The sequence below is a fragment of the Phocoena phocoena genome, chromosome 7 (genome assembly GCF_963924675.1).
Source record: "Phocoena phocoena chromosome 7, mPhoPho1.1, whole genome shotgun sequence".
NCBI lineage: Eukaryota > Metazoa > Chordata > Mammalia > Artiodactyla > Phocoenidae > Phocoena > Phocoena phocoena.
In genome coordinates, this window is record NC_089225.1 from 34,582,853 (window position 1) to 34,603,945 (window position 21,093).

The 21,093-nt window shown below is 35.5% G+C and overlaps 1 protein-coding gene across 1 annotated transcript; it reads right to left on the reverse strand.

The window, feature by feature from the left end:
* Positions 1-2,374: 2,374 nt before the first annotated feature.
* MMADHC (metabolism of cobalamin associated D) lies at positions 2,375-20,862 on the reverse strand. Its single transcript, XM_065880800.1, has 7 exons — positions 20,809-20,862; positions 17,301-17,445; positions 11,896-12,113; positions 9,199-9,304; positions 8,470-8,600; positions 3,871-3,957; positions 2,375-2,899 (listed from the first exon to the last, which is right to left on the reverse strand). Exons 1-7 carry the CDS (start codon positions 20,815-20,817, stop codon positions 2,705-2,707), a joined length of 891 nt encoding a protein of 296 aa, XP_065736872.1. The 5' UTR covers positions 20,818-20,862; the 3' UTR covers positions 2,375-2,704.
* Between the last annotated feature and the right edge of the window lie 231 nt (positions 20,863-21,093).

The following is a 21,093-nucleotide window of genomic DNA, read 5'->3' on the forward strand; positions in this document are numbered from 1 at the left end:
AATTTTTAGATACGTTTCAGTAAAATTTCAAAGAAATTTAGAGCATGTAGAGTTCAATGGAATGAACTCAGAAGTTTATTTATGAAATGTGGCAGCACTATTAATCTGAAACTTAAATTCTGCAACTCTTTGATATTTTTAATCACTTTATAAACTTGTTGATAATGACTATGCACTGGGTCTTAACACTAGCTGTGTGACGTGATGCATGTTCTTGTTTCCCATTTTGTCTATTGTAAAAAGAGGGAGGTGGGTCAGATGATCTGAAAGACCCCTTCTAGCATTTATCTTCTATAAAATAATTCCTAAGTTCTTGTCAAAATACAAATTTTACAACAAAAAGGTGTTTTTCAATGATAGGTCTAAAATTAATTTCAATGGCTCAGACTTACTTTAAAAGGTAGCAAATTTATGTTTAAGATAATTTTACCAATTCTTTCTTAATGGGCTCCTAATCAAATGAATATGATGAAACTGATAACTGCAGTTTTCTTATTGTAGTACATAATAGTTAACTATTTTCTACTACTATTAGTAAGAATCCCTTGGATTATATATCCCAAACCTAAATCTGGCCATTCCTACTTTTCAAGGAAAAAAAAATTTAACTGGCAGTTACTACTTCTCATACTTTTTGTTTCTGCAAATCCTGTTAGAAAGTGAGACGATAAAAGGAGTCCCAACATTGTGTATCCTACCCCTCACATAATAGAGTATGTAACCATAGCCACCTGTAAGGAGGAAGTATCCTTTTCAACCAGTAGATGGCACTTCAGAATTGTTAAAGCAAATGGTGAAATTTCAAGGAACAGGGCTCAAAGAATGGTGCAAAGTAGGAAAGGCCTGAATAAGCAATACGCATACAAGAAACGAGTGGACCACATAATTCTTTTTTTGTGGGAACTGTCCTTTGCATTGCAGGATGTTTAGTAGCATCTCTGGCCTGTAACTACTAGATGCCTATAGCACTCTCCCACCCCAAGTTGTAACAATCAAAAAATATCTCCACATTGCCACATTTCCTCTGAGGACAAAATTGTCCCAATTCACTGAGAAGGCAAATGCTATGCAAACAGGCGATCTATAATTATGCACAGTTAGGGTGAATCTCACATTGCTGAGTGAAAGAAGCCAGAGTGAACCTAGTATATATGATTTCATATATGTAAAGCATCAAAACACACAAAACCAACTTATACTGTAGGAATTCAGGATAGTGGTTGTTTGTGGGAGGGGCAAGAAAGGGGAGGAAGTGCCTGAAAGGGAGTCGGATGAGCCTCTGATGTACCAGTAATGTTTTGTCTTGATCTGGGTGCTCCTTACATAGATGAAAATTTATCAAGCATATATACTTCAAAAAAATTTTTTTCAAAATGTTTTGGGGGCTTCCCTGGTGGCACATTGGTTGAGAGTCCGCCTGCCGATGCAGGGGACATGGGTTCGTGCCCCGGTCCGGAAAGATCCCACATGCCGCGGAGCGGCTGGGCCCGTGAGCCATGGCCGCTGAGCCTGCGCGTCTGGAGCCTGTGCTCCGCAACGGGAGAGGCCACAACAGTGAGAGGCCCGCGTACCACAAAAAAAAAAAAAAAAAAAAAAATGTTTTGGAAGTCAAGACTTCATCTTTTTCATAATGAATGAAAACACTGTAGCTCTTATTCTTTGAATCATAAGCAACACTCATTATCAAACTATCGATACATGTTAAACAAACAGTATTAAATGAAGTTGTAAACTAAATTAAAAAGCTGGTCATCTCCATGTGATCATTTGAAAAACAGGCAGTTAATTTTAAAAATACAGAAAAATCCATTTCAATTAATTCATTTGGTAGAAGTTACTTGTTCTCCTGAGATTTATCTATATTCCTAATGACAAAAGACAAATCAAAGATGAGTCTAAGTTTAAAATGCTGTAAAAACAACTCTGTCCCACATGAGACATTTCTGTAAACTACTGCAGTTTCCGTCTATTGCTAAATTTGGAGAAATATGACTTAGCAGCTGAAGCATAGTTTTGTCTGAGAATAAACTACATTTATCTGTCTCAACCCAGGAGTTAAGAATTATTTTTCACTATGTATAAAGATGAGATTCATATTCTTTTATATGTAAAGTTTTAGTATTATCCTTATTCTTCTTTTCCTGTACATACATTATTTCAAAGTAATACTCAGATGGCACCAGGACATCTAACAAGTAATATAGTAAAAAGAAAATTAAAAAAAAGTTAAATCTACACTGAATCCAGATTTCTCAACTGCATTTATTAAAAAAAACCCCAAAAACGAAAAAACAAACTTTAAGAAGATTAATATTGTAGTTTCTTAGGAATCTTTAAGAATTATATTTTAAAAATACTGCAATGAAAAAACATATCATAACCAAATGTATGATTTATTTTTGGAGAAAAATAATTAAAACTGAGGTTTTTCCAATTAAGGAGAGAAATAACAATATGAGATCATACCCTGGTTACATGTTAGTTATCACATTCTATACAATGTGGATGTGCTCAAGATGTATTTAATGATATTATGAATGAACATTTGAAATTTAAAAATCACAAACCGCTTGCCAATATTGTAAATTCATAAATGTTGAAATAAATACCTACAAGGAATTAAATTTTGAAAACTGAAGCCTTTGACAGTGTATAGATCATCCCAAATGTTACAAATAGCAGAGCAAATAAGTTGACATTACTGCTAGTTTCCACTTAATTTCTTCATAATATGGCTCTCTGGTGTTGCATTAGTGAAGATACTTCCTACAACCACATGGGTACCCCAGAGACTGTGACGAATCACTTTACAGCAACCAAGATCATCAACAGAGAATCCTAAATGTCGATAGCGTTCATCTGTCTCAAAAAGAGTGTTGTTTGTATATGGTCCAAAAAACTGGAGGAAATAAAACAAGTCATATTTTCATTAGCTAGAAAGATAATGAAGTAATAATTTTTATGCAAATACGAACACATATCTATATAAATACTCTGAATATTTAAAAAATCAAATAAGAAATAAAAAGGTCACATGGAACACCTAACTGTCCTAATACCTCCTCTCCCCTCAATACCTGTGCATTCTGGAAATGTGAAATGAATGATCTAGCAGACTGCATATTACCTAGAACCAAATGCATAATATTATATGACCTTTAGAGATGAAATATGATGAAACCAATCATCTATGGTTCACCTTTGTAATTTTTAAGATAAGAAAACTATCAGAGTAAGTTTTTCATTTCTAGTACTCACTAAATCTTGACTTTGAAAAGAAACAGTATATATTCCTATTTGTAGCTGAAAGATATACACAGAATTTAAAATATGACCACAATAGTGGTTCAGTTTATTTTCTTTAAAGTATAGCTTTATAAATGTTAATTTCCAAAAAGTTACTTTTCTAAATATTTCTTTACCATCCATATTCTTAATTCTAAAAATAAGTGTTTCTTCCTTAATGAAACTATTGGATACTAAGTTTTAACTAATGAACAGTAAACACACTAATTCAATGTAATTCAAACAATATCTATTAATGAGGATGGAAAATAAATTTTAAAATTATTTTTAATGAAAAAAATTTAAAGTGATGGAGAAGCTTAACTATGAGTGCCAGAGGTCCCTCAAAGTTGTGAATTCAACAGACTCTTGGTACCTATTGTGAATTCAACAGACTCTTGGTACCTTGGTACCTACAACAGACTCTTGGTACCTATTTTTATACTTCTTTGCATAAAATTGTGAGGTTTTCAAAGTCTTAAATGGTCTACTTTTACGAAGGTTATAATTATAAACAATTTTATAATAAATAATTCCTACTTCAAATTATATAATGTGGCTTTCAAAATGTATTTAATTACTCACTGCCAAACCAGATGATGGGTCAATAAAGTCAGCCCAATAGCCTTCAGCTCGAAGGGCGTAGCAAATTTCTTTAGCACCGCTGATGAACTGCATAGAAAAAGGCACAAATAATATGCTCAAAGCAGCAGCACAGAGTGTTTTATTTCTCAATAAATTTTTAAGATATTTTTTGCTTCAGATAGCAAATACAATAAGATTAATAAACAATTAAAACTAATGATAAATTAAGACTGTAAAGTCCTAAGATTATTTTCACCAGTCCAAAAGATTAATGGTTCATATAACATTTTCATTTCTTTTAAAAAGTCTAAATTGTATATTTTTTTCTTCTAAATTATTTCCTATTTTAGGAACTATTTCTAATCACTCCTGTGCTATTAGCTCCCAAATTTGTCATGGATTATAACTTACAGTTGCTATTTTGTATCGTTACAGAGGTATTAGAAATAAGGTAAGAAAAGGAAAACAAAATATTCATAATGAAAAGATATGGACCATTCATTAATTTGAATGAAAGTTGGTTAAAAACATGTACTTGTTTGTGTGTCCTTCAAAAACACATCTATCCACTCACAGTTATGAAATATTTCTGAAAAGGCACATAAAAATAATAAGATAAATGGACAGATTGGGTACAGGGCTGGACCACATACTTCCTTTTCACTATACACCTCTCTATCTTTTGTATTGTGTATAAACATTACAGACCACGTGCATGTATTAAAATCTTGGTCTTACCATCCTAATTCCTACAATGTCTTTATTAGCTTTATCAGAAGTCTAAGCAGTGAAAAAGACTAGAAGCAAATATTAGAATCAGATTAGAATGTTAAAAAAAAAAAAAAAAAGACAGACCATAAGTGTTTAAAGACAAGGGCACAGTTCCACTCACAGCCATAACAAAGTAACAGTTATCAAACTTGCCACTTGCTGAAAAATATAAAACTGACCAAAATATACGAGGCAACTGTTTTTAGACACTGAACAATAGGCAGACAAAACTGCAGCGGAGAAGGGAAACAAATAAGGTGATCCCCATATATGCTCCAGGCTTCTGTCTGGGGACACTCTCTTGTTGCAGGGCAAAGAAGTGGAGCCCAAGCAAAGTGATAGTGTCACTGAGCTGAGGGGGTAGAAAGCAAGAGTTCTGAACTGTTGAAGCATCTGGAATTTCTGGCGTAGGGTAATGGAGCAGAGGGAGTTGCACAAATGGGCTTCCCATGTGGTCCGCAGAGCAATTTACCCTGGTTCAGTAGCCAAGGGTTGAGCTGCGCAGATACAAGGTGAGATTCCTCAAGGTCTAGCAGAGAGTGCCAGCTGCGGGGCTGAGAGCTGAATGGTGATATCGGGGGTCACGCACTACAGGGTAACGTGAATTTCTGGCCCACCTAGAGTGATGAGACCTCACTGAGCATCTCTGGCACTAACCTGAGATGCTCAGAAGTCCAAGCCTTGATAGCCCGAGGGCCAAACCTGGCTGGCTGCCTGCCTGTTTGTGTAAATACAGTTTTGCCGGAACGTAGCCATGCCTGTTCATTTATATATGGTCTGTGGTTGCTTTAACAATACATGGTAGAATTGAGTAGTTGAGAACCTATCACGTACAAAACCTAAAAATTTACCATCTGGCTCTTTACAGAAAAAGTTTGCTGATCCCTGCTATAGAGATATACAACTTTAACCTATTTTCTCCAAATAGAGGCATATCTCATTTTTTTGGGCTTCACTTTATTGCACTTCGCAGGTAAGTTTTTTACAAATTGAAGGTTTGTGGCAACCCTGTGTCCAGAAAGCCTATTGGCAACATTTTTCCAATAGCATTTGCTCACGTCACGTGTCTGTGTGGCATTTCGGTAATTCTCTCAATATTTCAAACTTTTTCATCTATTATTATATTTGTTATGATGATCTGTAGTCTGTGATCTTTATTGATGTTTTACTACTATGACTCACTGAAGGTTCAGATGACGGTTAGCATTTTTTTAGCAATAAAGTATTTTTAAATTACGGTATGTATATTTTTTTTAGACATAATGCTATTGCACACTTAAGACTACAGTACAGTATAAACATAACTTTTATATGCACTGGGAAACCAAAAAATCTGTGTGACTCACTTTATTGTGATATTTGCTTTATTATGGTGGCCTGGAACCTAACCTGCAATACTTCCAAGGCATGCCTGTACTTTCTTGTAAACTAATGAAAAACATTTAGATAATACTGTACTCTATAGGTTATTTTCATACTTAATATTTACACTTACTGCTGTATTTCATTAATCCTAATTCTTAAAAATAGAAAAACAGTATGGTTTAGGAAAGTCATTAGAATTATGTATCAATTTAATAAAAGATGTACCATACACAAAAACTACAAGGTGAACAAAACGATGCATCTAAATGTTTGCAAAGGTTAACTAAAAGAATCCCAAATGATCACAAAAAGAACCAGTTTAAGTATTTTTCTTAAAGATTTCTGCTTGGGACTTGCCTGGCGGCGCAGTGGTTAAGAATCCGTCTGCTAATACAGGGAACATGGGTTCGATCCCTGGTCTGGGAAGATCCCACATGCTGTGGACCAACTAAGCCTGTGTGTCACAACTACTGAGCCTGCACTGGGAGCCCGCGAGCTACAACTACTGAAGCCAGCACACCTAGAGTCCGTGCTCCGCAACAAGAGAAGCCACCGCAATGAGAAGCCTGCGCACCGCAACAAAGAGTAGCCCCCGCTCGCCACAACTAGGGAAAGCCCGTGTGCAGCAACGAGGACCCAACGTAGCCAAAAATAAATTAATTAAAAAAAAAAAAGATTTCTGCTCATCAATAGCAAACACTGACATCTGCTGGAAAAAACCTGAAATAAAGTAAACCACAACATACAATATCTACTTGGACAGTAAGCTATGTGTGGTTCTAAAATAACCACTAACATGTCTAAAATAAAAAATGTTTCTTCATAAAAAAATAAAATAGCTTTAGTTATTATAACGTTTAAAATGCACATGATAAAGCGTGTTGCCATTTCAAAGGCTGGAAATTTTTTTTTTTAATTTATTTTATTTTTTGGCTGCATTGGGTCTTTGTTGCTGACTTATATCTATACGGGAGCCAGTATCAAATGAGGCTCAGAATCTTGAATGGTTCAAAAAGTAGGACTTACTAATACAATGCACATATCAGAGCAAACTCTCTAGTGTCTAAATGGTAGTATACATTTACTAATCATTGTCTTAATATATAAATAGAAAATGTTTATTGAGTTATTATGTATTTAAATTTCACTTCTCCAAATTCAGATCTTTTAAAGATCAGAGAGAATGCCTTATGCCTCTCTGTAACTTCTTTGTTAGCTGGCATATATAACTTGCTCATGATTATTAATTACTACATGGAATTTATTAGTAAAGTTATATGTGGGACATTTAAGTATGAAGTCATTACCATAAAATACTCTATTAATAGAGTATGTAAATAATATTTTTATAAATGAAGAGAACCATACATCCAACCCTAAAGAAAATATAAAATAATTCCAAATATTATTCTGTATATAAATTAATAAAGAGAATTTTTTCAACTATAGTTAGCTAAGGTGTCCAAGTGAGCTAATCCCAACATGTCATACACGCAAAGGAATATTCCTTTCTATCTTGTAGAGAAAGAAATCGATATAACTGAACATCAAGCTCTTAGATAAATAATTATATAATTTTTAAATATAAGACTTTAAGTTACTACTTCTCATTTCTCAGGTTGGTAAAAATGATAAGTAATGCTAATATCCAGGGTAAAGGTGAGAGCATATATACTAGGACAGTCTTTTTGGCGGGCAAATTGGCAGTATCTTTCAAAACTTAAAATGAATATACCCTCTGATTCAGCAATTCCCTATTTAGGAATATATAAGTATGTACAAAAAATATATGTACAAATATATTCACTGCCTGTAATAGCCTAAGTTTGATTTTCAACTTATAAATGACTAAAAATTTTTAAAAATAATTTTAAAAATTCATGGTTTGCCCATGCAATGTAATATTACACAGATTTTTACAAAGAATGAAATAAAATCTATGCGTAATGTTATGGAAAGGTGTCAAAACATATCTTCTAAGTTAAAAGCAAAGGATGGGAAAAAAATGTGGGTATATACATTATATTATTATTGTACTGTACACTGTTATCGTTTACTCCTTTAAGAAGGCTGAGGTATTTTCACTTTTTACTTGACATGCTTGAGAGAGAGAGAGAGAGAAAGAGACATGGAGGGGGAGGGAGGATCAGAGAGAAGGAGAGAGAGATGGGTACGAAGAGTTAATTTTACATTTTTGTTGTTTACTATATTCCCAAATTTCCTAAAACAGACATAAATTTAAAAAAAACTGAGGAAGTACTGGACAGAATCTAAGTTTTTCAAAGACACTAAAAAAAAATTGTGGTATTTTTATTCTCAGAAAACATGTAAGTTTTTTAGTACTGGAATACATTAGCAGAGAATTAGTAAAGGCTAGAAAAGATAGCCATCATTTTAAAACACTGGTTCATTGGTATTTAAATAAGATCATAAAATTAAATTGTCAGCAGCTGAAAGAATTACCTTTTCTAAGAGCATTTCTCTTTCAGTTTCTACCTCCTCACTCCAAACAGTCATATCATTCTTAGTTTTCTGTGTTACAGTCAGAATCATTAGTTTGTTGGTGGCTACTTCTGGAAACAGTGATTCAAAATCTGTAAGTGAAATAAGAATAAAACTCCAGAAAAAAATAAATTAAAAAAAAATAAACAGTTCATAAAATACTTTAGAAAAATGATGATTAAGTTAAATTATTATGGTACCAAGTTAGGTTTATAAATGCATATTAGTTTTGAAAAGGATGAAATGAATTTAGTTTTGGTTTATTTCTGCTCTTTTTGGATGAACGAAAATACATTGCCAACAATTCTGAAGAGTAAGTTGGGTTACATGTTCTTGGTCTTGTAATTTAAAAAAAAGTTCATTATTAAGATTTTTCTCAGTAGTACTAATGTATTAGCTCATGGAAATTATGGCTGTAATAATCACCCAGGAGTGGGATGACTTTAGGGAAAGACTTAGGAAAAAAGTTATTAAAAATTCTATTCCTATCTAATGGCAGCATGAGGTCAGATGTCAGGGAATACTTGAAAGCCTTATCTTGGCCAGGCAATCATCATTTCCAGCTAGACATATTAAAATACTAAGTTATAAAGCATTACAATTCCTATGGAGTACATTATTCAACACATTAAAAAATTAGTGACATTACCTAACACACACTAGTGTAAATATGAATATAGCACAACATACCTCTTCGCAGCAATTCCGGACATGTTTGGATTGCACACTCTACTTTGGCACTTTCAAAGTAAGTTTCCGCACTGTTAATTTCTTGCTCAACAGGTACATCATTACCCTAAGGCGGAATAAGAAATATAAGTAAACAAAATCTGGAGTTCAAATAAAATATCTTGCCTGTTATAAACCTGTTTTCCCTAGAAAGTTTTTTCAGTAATCCTAACCTAGCTGGTGATGGGGTAATAGTCAGTGTTCTCACATACTCAAACTTTTCCCTATGATGAATGTAATATTTGAAAATTTAAAAAAAATGTTGAATTAAAAAAAGGAACATATGAATACCCTGATATTCTAAGACTTAATATGAATAGAAGTTGGCTAAAAAACTAACTAAAATGCGCCATGATTGTGTCTTACAATGTTACCTCTTCTGATATTCTGTTATATCTAATTATCCTTCCTTTTGTTGTATAATCTGTAAAATGGGGATAAGAACACTAACTTACAAAGCAACATGATTAAACATATAGCTTCTCCAACAGGAAGCGCTTAGAGGCTTTTATGCAACAGAAATTTACTGGGTGTCTATTATACACTAGACATTATAAACAGGAACAGGCACTACAATGGTAAAAAATCCAGTCTTCACTCTTAGGTATATAAGAGTTAGTAGAAGAAAAATGCATGTACAAATAAATGCAATCCATATCAGAAATGCTATAGAGTTATAACGGAAGTCTTCTGGAGGTATAGATGGGGAAGAAACTTGCTTTGCTGGCAGAAATCAGGAAAAGGTTGAAATCACGTTTGAGTTACATATTAATTAACATGTGTGTCTGACAGATAAAGAATAGACAGACTATAGGTTAAGAATTTAGGAGGAAAAAAACAGTCCAGCAAGAGATAATAACAGTGCAAAGGCATACAATGGTCAAAGGGAATGGTGTAATTTTAAAAAAATGAAAATATGCTGTGATTGGAGAACAGGAGTAGGAAGTAGTGGGAAGTAAGGTGAGAAAGATAAGGGATCAAAATTGTGGAAAGCCATTTATGCCACATTACGAAATTTTGTAAAAGCAATATCAACATGCGATATAAAAAGCTAATGACAGTATTACTGTAGAGGATGTATGGCAATGAGGAAGAGCAGGTGACAGACCAGTAACAGCCAACAATTACTGATCACTTAGTTTAATAAGTATTTTACATACATTTTCACGTTTAATCCTCATAGCAACTTTGTAGGCCAGGGATTATTATTATCCTCATTTTACATATAAAGAAACAGGCTCAGAAAGGTGAAGTAACTTTCTCAAGGTCACAAAATTAAGTAAATGGCTGAGTTAATCTCTGAATACAGATTTATCCTATCTCCACAGTCCATCATACTATAACGCCTATAAAAATTGAGGTAAGATAAGGAGGCGCTGAACTTTGGCAGTATTAGTGAGAACTGAAGGTACACAAATAATTTAAGAGCTACTTTCAGAGATAGAAGCAATGTAATTCTGTCACTATTTACAGGGGTATGATGAAAAGAGGAGTCAAGGTTGGCACTATAATTTTTATTTTTGGGACAGTGGGAGGATGACTAAGTCACTTATACTACTGACAACATGGGAATAAGGACAAGTTTTGAGAGAAAAAGGACTAATTCAGTACTAGACGTGTAAAATCTTGGGACTTCTGAGACATCCAGATAAAGATGTTTGGCAGGCAGATAGTAATATAGAACCAGAAATGTCAGAAGCAGAAATAAGAAGCTAGGAAATATGAATACACAGCCTGTGGAGAAAGCCAAGGACTTAAGTGACCAGGGAGCAAGTCAAATGAGAAAATGAAGATCAGAGACATTTGGGAAATATCATGTAACTGGTAGACAGAGGAGTAGTCAAAAAGACTGAGAAGGAATATCTGAGATAAAAAGTCAGGGGAAGTCAACTGTGTCCCAGTGTTAGGTTATCTGATATCACCCATAATTTGAGGGGTTGCTGCTTTTAATAATATGGCTTTGATCAAAATCTCAACCTGAAGCTATATAGAAATATGAAAAATGATAAGGATCGGGGTTTGAAAGAAACTCTGAAATGCATGTAACTTTCCATTTGAGTGAGCAATGAGCAATACTAGTTTTAAAATGCATTTAAAATTTCACATGCGATACCAGTTTAAAAAACTCATTAAAAAAAACCCTCAGGAATTGTTTTTACAAAAGCTATTTAAAAATCCTCCTCTTCAGTCTACTGTATCCAGAGTTTCAGGGATCTCAAAATTTTCTTTTTAAATGGCTAGGGGAATATAAAACTAGTCGGAATTTGGTCCATATATAAATTACAATTACCATTAATAAAAGTGAAAAACAGGGAATATAAATTTCCAGTTAGAGAATTAAGTTATTTATATTTGAAATAAACATTTAGTAAAAAATATATATTTTTGAAGAATTATTTAATTCTTCAAAAGAATTTTGAATTCTTAGAATTATTTAATTCTAAAAGAGACTGCAATGTAGTTAGGTGAAAAAAATTATATAGCAAACACTATGTACAGGACAATGCCAAGCTTTTAAAAGCTATATATGTTGTTTCTGTTTATACTGGACTTAAATAGATTTTTTTTTTTACTTTTTCAATGAAAGTAATATGTTCAGTTATCAGAAATTAATATAGCATTAATAATTAGAAAAACAGAATGACCTTAACAACTTACCTGAAATTCATTCACATATTGTGCCATAACAAACTCATGTCTTTCGCTCGATAAAGGTTCTGCTAGAACATCAGGTAAAGTTTTATGAACCTGGCTTTTCTTCTGTGATGTGGTCCCATTGAGGTGACAATCAAAACCTATGTTCCCAGGAAGCTGGAATCTCTGATCCTGAGGTCCAAATGGTCCCATAGTTTCATCGGGCCAAACTGTTCGAGAGCCTAAAGAGGAACGACAAAATGAATCATTTTCTCTTTACTAGTTAAGTACATTGGTAGACTGAAAGAATGTTCTTCTTCCAATTAGGTATTTTTTTTTAGCTAACCAATAGTTGTTTGAAGTTTGCTTTCCTGTGTAAATATAAATTAGTTTGTTTCATGTTATTCCAAAAGACTAATCAAAGCAACCAGCTGTCAGCTCACAGGTAATTCCATTACTAGGGAAAGAATTCAATAAAGTACTGTAAATGTAATTCTTTTTTTTTTTTTGGCCATGCTGTGCGGCTTGTGGGATCTCAGTTCTCTGACAAGGGACTGAACCTGGGCCATGGCAGTGAAAGCCCGGAATTCTAACCACTAGGATTACCAGGGAACTCCCATACTATGCAATTCTTGACAGTCATTGAAAAGAATATGGTAAATCTTTACTGATAGTGAATGAAGTCCAGGACATATTACATTAAAAGAAAAAGCTAAGTCAAAGAACAGCATATATGACATTTATTTTTCATCCTTATATTTGTGTTTTTAAATACAGTAAAAAAAAACATCTGTAAGGAAAGACATCAGACTTAATGGTGGCTACCCTTGGGGAGGGGCATTCAACTGCTGTTACCTGGTGGCACAAAACATTAATGGACTGCAAAAAAATCTTGTACAAACCAATGTGACATATGCCCTGTTTACCAGCTACATGAGTTAATATGGATTTAATACTTACAGAAGAATAGACCACATTATTTTATTCCTGTAAAACTTAAAAAAATCCTAACATGTAAAAAATTCAAAAAGATCCAGAAAAGAATAAATTAGAAAATCAAATGAAGAAATACTCAGAGTAGGAATTTTGTTTAGAGAAAGGAAGGGACAACTGCTGCAGACTTTAGCTGGCAATAAAAATATTTATAAATACTCTGCCAGAACTGAGTGACTAAAAACGACCATGTCAATATGGCTGCCCCCATATCTCTCTTCCATACCTATGACAGACATCACCCATCAATCGCAGAACATTTCCCTGCTGAACACAGACATTGTCACATGATTCTCAACCTGAACACTCTAGCCCAGTATGTCTCAAACTTTTAATTATTTAAGAATCATCTAAGATCTTCTCAAAATGCAGATTCTGATTTACTAGGTCTGCAGTGGGGCTAAAAATTCTTCGTTTCTAAACAGTCCCAGATGATGCTGATGCTATGCCATGCTATGCTATGCTGGTCTGCAGATCACACTGAGTAACAAGGCTCTAGACAGCCACTAATGATTGACTGGAGTCAGTTCACAAACTTAAACTTATCAGATATTTTGAAGAACATGGGTTCTACAGATTATTCAGATCTGTTTCTTTAAATAAATATCCCATATTAACAGTGAATTTGAGCATATTTTCAAATGTTTACCAGTCATTTAGGTTTTCTCCTACAGAAATAGCCTGTTCAAATCCATTTTTGAAATTTTTTGTTTGGTTTTCTACTGGGTTTTCTTTTTCCTATTGATCTACAAAAATTCTTTATATAGTTGTCCCTAGTTATTCACAGGGGACTGCTCCCTGGACCCCCACAGATACCAAAATCTGCATATGCTCAAGTCCCTTATATAAAAGGGCATACCTCTACTGACCTTTGAACAACTGAGGGGTTAGCTGTTCAAACCCTGCATGCAGTCAAAAATCTGAGTATAATTTATAGGCAGTTCTCTGTATAGTCGGTTCCACATCCTCAGATTCAATGAACCAAGAATTGTACCGTACTTATTTATTTTTGAAAAAAATCTGCGTATAAAGTGGACCTGAGCAGCTCAAAACCATGTTGTTCAAGAGTCAACTGCACGCACATATACTGTAACCTTCGTACATCACATCCTCCTGTATACTTTAAGTCATCTCTAGATTACCTATAATATCAAATACAATGTAAATGATATGTAAATAGTTGCTGGTGTGTGGCAAATTCAAGTTTTGCTTTTTGGAACTTTCTGGAATTTTTTTCCCCGAATATTTTTAATCCTTGGTTGGCTGAATGTGAGGATGAAGAACCCATGGATAGGGAGGGTTGGCTGTATATTCACAATGCAAACACTTTACATATTCTGAGTGACAAATCTTTCATTTATGATAGATGTATATTTAGCCTTCAGATTATGAAAACTGAGGAGTAATCAGAGATGGAGTTAGAAAACTGGACCAAGAAAACCAGGGGAAGCTTTGCATGCCCAAGTGAACTTATATTACACTGTAAGTAATGTGTTGCATGAAAAAGGATTCCATGGGCAATCCCTTTAGAATACATTAGGTGAAGTTTCTAAGAGCGCTCCCTGAATGTTTTAGTGTGTATTATAAACCTCTACGATAGGACTATGGTATAAAGCATTTCTCCAAGTTAACTAATCACAGAACTTAAAAAAATTTTTTTTTTCATCCTTGAACAATGATTCATAGCTTGGGAATAGTTTAGGAACTGCTACTGAAAGCAGTAGGAGATAATCGAGGCTTATGAAGGAAGTGACATGATTTAAAGTATTTTAGAATGATTGATAGTGGTGCACAAGATGGATAAGAAAAAGCAGACTTTGATTTAATAAACACTCAAAGTGACAGCTACATTTAAGAAATTCAGCAAAGAATGGCAAGAAGTAGTAACATAGTTTAATAGGATCAAAAGATTTGTTTCAGGGAGGACTGTGTGCTCAAAGATCATTAGAAAAACACTAAAGTTCAAGAAAATAAGTTTTAGAAACCAATATTCATTCTTCTTTTAAAAAAATATTGTAACTTTCTGGTGTAAATATTTAGGCAAGAGCTCTGATTTTATTTTCAATGGGATAAACTCAACTTTAGAAAATCAGTAAAACCTCAAGAAGAAATACAGTAAGTCCCCTACACACGAATGAGTTCTATTCCGAGAGTGTGTTCATAAGTCCAATAAAGTTAGCCTAGGTACCCAACTAACATAATTGGCTAGCATATAGTACTGTACTGTAATAGGTTTATAATACTTTTCACACAAGTAATACATAGAAAACAGACACAAAAAATAAAGACCTTTAAATCTTACAGTAGAGTACCTTGAAAAGTACAGTAGTCCAGTACAACAGCTGGTGTACAGGGCTGGCATTGGGTGAACAGGCAAGAAGAGTTACTGACTGGAGGAGGGAGAGGAGGTGGGAGATGACAGAGCTGAAGGATCATCAGCAAGGAGATGGAGGGCAAACTGCAATTTCACTGATGCCTGACGTGGATGGCACAGGCTCTGCTTCCTTGCTGGACTCAATTCTATCTACGCTCTTGAAAAAACAATCCAGTGATGTCTGGGTAGTAGGTCTTTTTTTCTCATCATAGATGACATGGTAGCAGTGGATTGCATTCTGAATGGCTGCTGCAACCTCTGTGTACTGTTCTACATTTTGGTCCTGTGCCTCAAAAACTAATAGTGCCTCCTCAAATAAAGAAAAACCCCTTGCATCATGAATCTCTTCGGTTCTTCAGTTACTTCTTCTTCCTCTTGTCTCTTTTCGTCCTCTCTTGCCCTCCAACTCCATCAGGTCTTCATTAGTAAGCTCCTCATGGTGCACAGCAAGGATTTCAATGAAGTTGTCCTCTTGCAGATCTAGCTCCAGCTTCTCGCTGAGGGTCACTAAGTTGCTGAAGACCTCTTTGGACTCGTCATCCACCTTTCAAATCCACGAAAATTGTGAACAAACTGCAGGCAAAGGTTCTTCCAAACCCCATTCATGGGGACGGCCGTAACCTCATGCCAAGCAAAGTCAATGTTTTTTATGGCCTCGTGGATGTTACAGTCCTTCCAAATTGTCACAAGGTTGTTCCTGATTCGTCACTTGCCTTTACTGCCTGATGAAAACTGTGACATAAATAATATTTCTTGAAAGTTGCTATAACTCCCTGGTTCATAGGTTGGATGAGAGATGTAGTATTCGGTGGCAGATGCACTACTTTGATGTTGGGATGAAAGTCATCCATGAATGGGGGGTGGCCCAGAGCACTGCTGAGCAGCAAAAGAATGTTGAATGGGATGTCCTTCTCCAAGCAATATTTCTCTACCTCTGGGATAAAGTGGTGGAAAAACCAGTCCTGGGAAATGGCCTGTGTGACCCAGGTTTTGGGGTTACTCTTCCACACAACAGGAAGAGAGCCCTTGGCTATGTTTTTAAGGGCTCCTGGGTTCCCTGAGTGATAAACTAAGACAGCCTTCAGCTTCATATTGCTGGAAAGAAGCATTGCCACCAAACAACAGAGGTAGCCTATCCTTTGCTGCTTTATAGCCTGGCATCAACTTTTCCCCCTTACTGATGTAACTTTTCCTCTGGCATCCTCTTCCAGTACAGTCCTGTCTCATCCACATCAAAAACCTGCTCAGGTGAATACGTACCTTCATCAATAATTTCTCGAAGCATTTCAGGAAATTCCCGGCCAGCTACCATATCTGCACTTGCTGCCTTGACACTTACTTTTACATTGTGAAGGTTGGCTCTAGCCTTGAACCGATGAAACCAGCCATGGTTGGCATTAAAAGATGTGCCCTCTGATTCTTTGCCGTGTTTCAAGTCTTCATAAAGGCTTTTAGCTTTTAGCATTAAGCTGAATGGGACTTGACGCTGATGCTGATCCTGCACCCACATACTGAGAAGTTTCTCCAACTCCTTCATCACTTTTCCACGCTTCTTCGATATTATTGTCAACATCATCGGCATAGCAGACTTCACGTGTTCCATGACCTTGTCCTTGTTCTTCAGAATCATGCTGATGGTTGAACGATTCATGTTATAAGAATGAGCAACGTCTACCTTCTTTTCGCCTCATTTCACTCTCTGTTATTTTCACTTTTGTTTCCATTGTTATTGCTTGGCGCTTCTTAGCAATACCAGCTATACGCTGCTTTTACGCTTGCTTCCGGACATCCTGAGCTTGAAATAAAGATACTGCACTACTGTACTCTATACAGTACCATAAAGTACACAAAAGCACAACCACTTGTAGAGAATGCACACACGTGATAATGTACACCAGACACGTGAACTAACTTGCGTGACTGGTCACGCGAACTCGTGTTCACATCTTTGAAAGTTCACAACTTGAAAAGTTTGTGTGTAGGGGACTTACTGTATTACAGGAAACACGACTCAGAATGTTATGAAACAATTATAAGTAAAGCAATAATAACTTTTACATACAGATATCTGGAGGTGCAGTGGCCACATGAGACTCATCAGAACCTGAAGATCCTGCAGTTGAAAAGGCTCTGGGATTGACAACCCTTTTAACTAAAGAGCAAAATCCTGGGAGATAGGAAACCAGTCTGGCTCTGTTACAGAGCACCTAAGAAGGACACAAAAATCAAAATTATTCTGGATATAAATGCTATACTAACATAGACAATCTCTGGTAAATCCTCACATTGCAATGTATCTTTTAAAACCAATGTTTATTCTACTATTATTGAGCAGCTACCACAGGATAAGCATCATGTATATTTATAATTTTAGAAATAAATACAAATATTTAAAAAACAAGGAATAAGTTACTTTGGGTAAAAAAATATTGCTTTCCCATTCCCAGAATTAAGAGTGCCATACAGAAAGAATGGGAACCTCTAAAAGTTGCCCTATTTAGTGATGACACTAAAAAGGTAGCACAACTAATAAGATTCTATTCTCAAAATAAAGAACTTTCAAAACCTCTCCTAGAAACAAAACCTATTTACTTTCTAATTCTTCTCTTCTTTTACTGCTGTAAATTGTACTAATTATCTACCATACCATCTTTCCTCTTTCTTTAATGGCAATGTCCACTTTCCTCCATTTTAGCATACAACTTTGTGATACATTTTCTGCTCTTATGTTCATTCCCTAGACTCTGAGGTCAGTTACAATGTATGAATGTGTAAACATCTTTCACGTATAAACTTTAATCAAAATACTTAAGTCAGAATAATTTAATGCAGGGGTTGGCAAACTACAGCTGAATATAGCCTTCTGTCTGTTTTGGTGAATAAAGTTTTATTGCTATACCCATTTATGTATAGTCTGTGGCTGCTTTCATGTCATAATGGCAGAGTTAAGTAGCTTCACAGAGACGCTACGGCCTACAAAGCCTAAAATATTTGCTATCTGGCTCTTTATACTAAAAAAAGAAATCGCTGACTCTTAGATTAGTGGAAAACATGTAAGAACAAATACCATATCTGTGAAATGCTATTAAAAGATCTGAACAATTAAGAGACCCTTGAGGACATAGGCAAAAAGTTTCATGGAGGATATACTTAGTTGTAAAGAAACAGAAATTTGCTGGGGAAAGGGCATTTCAATGAGTGACTTTCAGGAACAAAGGGATGGAGTCATCAAGGATGTACTCAGAAGAGTGACACGTTCACTGAAGGTGGATATAAGGTAGTGCAGTAAAAAACAAGTTTGAAAGTTAACTTGTGGGCAACTATAAAAGGCTTTATACTTGACACAGACAGGAAAGGGCCTGTTATATCAAGATAATAAATCAGAATTTTAACCTGTAGGCAGGGAGGAAAAGACTAAACTGATAAACATAAACGATGTTTTAAGGAATGTACCACTAAGGGCAGTGTAGAGAATGGAGTGGGATTAGAGAGGTGGTATGAAAAATAGTTACCAGGATGTTGAAATAGTCTAGATACTGTAGAATCACTCTTTTTCCCTTTTACATAGTATTCTGAAATCCAGCCCTGTGCTCCTTCTGACTTTCTCATCCTAAGTACAAGAATACATTCTAACTGGTCGTTCTACTTCTCTGACATAATTTCTTACTCATTTTATCCCTCCTTCTCTTACTCCACTCTTTAGTCACATAAAAATATCTACCCAACTCTTCCCGTATTTCTCTGCCTTCTTTTATTCTGCCACAAGATTTCTTCTGCTAAAATGTCCTTTTCCCTCTCCTCCTAGGCCTGACAAATTCCAACTCTTTCTACAAGATCTAGATAGACAGAACCTCCTTTATATGTCTTCAAAATGCAAGACCTGTCTCCAGAGCATTCTGCCCACCTGAAAATTTAAGCATCCTCCCTTGGGTGTGCACCCAACCTGCTCAGAGACAAAAATGGTAATTCTCAGTGGTACAAGAAATTTGAATTGTATATCAACATTGAGCAATTGCGATATTTCACACAAAAGATCCAGACTTTCAGCTGTTCTTACAAACTCCAAAGATCTGGCAGCGCTGGATTCACATTCCCAAATGACATTAGTTGGCAACACATCACTGTAGCTAAGGAAAGGCTGCTCCCTTTATATCAGAAATGAGTATTTCAGTTTGTACAAGTCCCCACCAAGGCTTCTTAATTGACCTGTTCAGCCTCTGAAGCATAGACATACCTGACCCATGCTATGTATGTATGCAAACTAAATTGTTGAAGACATACATATCTATCTTCATGTTTCATTAGTAACATCCATTTAGCACTTAAAATGCACATAAACGAACACAAATTTTTAAACATATATTTGAATATTGTTTTATGTAAACTTCTTTCTAACAATAAAAGTATCCTTCAAAATACCTACTGGATTAATTTATTCATTCAAATCAAAATAAAGCCAGGTCAAATATTAGCATACTACTCTAACTAGTATCTTTCCTTTGAGAGTAGCACATGCTTCCTTTACAACATTCCCTTCCTATGATTATGGCTAGGTATAAATTCACCTTAACACATGGGATACACTAGTGGTCTACTTTTACGACTTGGCCTTATAGTCTTACCATTAGGCTATTACTTAATATATCATATTTGACTACAGGAATACTCTCCTGGCTAACTGTTGCCGTATTAGTCTTCCTAACACACGGCTCTAATTAAATCACCAAAATTTAAAGAATAAAGTCCAAATTACTGGGTTTGGCATTCAAGACTCTCTATTACATGATTCCAAATCCACAATCCAACCTTATTTCTCACTTATCTCTTTCACACATCTTACATTCAGGAAGACAGAACTGACTTCCTGATTTTTGAAAGGGGGGGGTGTCTTTGAATATACCTCCTGCTCTGCCCAACCAAACCTCAGATTATCTAATCCCACCCATCTTTCAAACCTCAAATGCTTCTCTGATTAAGTGAACACAAACCCCTACTTTTCCCTCTCCACAAAGCTCTGAATCTGCACTGTGCCTTTGTGTAGGTTTTAAAATTAGTTTCTACTCTTACTGTAATTGTTTTAAAATATGTCTTGTGTTCCCTATGGCAGGATGCGTTTGAGTAATCGCTGTACTGTTACAGTGAATAAATCTCTCTGGGAATAATATCTCTTGCGCACATTTTGTAGTATTTGGAAGGTGACTTCCTGTACTGAAACTGCTACAAAACCTTCAGTTTACCTAACCAAAGAAACAGAAAACGGCTTAAAAATAATTCTAAATATTTACTGAAATAATGTCTTTTAAAACTACTGAAAGGGTGCTGGCACTGAATTTATTTCTAAAAACGAATTTATAGAAATAAATAGACGTGTATTGAGAAATATGTTGCGTTCAAACTACCCGCAAAGCGTATCAACCCAATTCACACCCCTTGCTTCCCTTGCCATTTCCGGTACACTAATTACGAGAAACATTATGCCATCAATGCCATTATCATTAAACCCGTCCTTCCTAACGAGTTCCCAAACTATTTTATTACTATACTGCTTCTTAAGAGGCTAATTTACTCACATTGGCCATTTCTGGCGGGAAGGGCAGGCGAAAAATATCTTCCCTTTTGTAAAGTTATTCCTGGGAAAGGACAAAACAAACAGGCCGGTGACGGATTAAGCTCTAACAACAGATCACTGGGGCAACGTCCACCACCGCCTACTGTGTGTCCCTCCACCGAGACAGGACCAAAGTCCAAGCTCTCCCCGAACCCCAAAATTCGCCCCCCGCCCCCACAGGGCACAGCTCGCTGCCCACAGGAGGACGTGAGGCTCTCAGCCCTCCCGGTTCGAATCCGCGAATCGG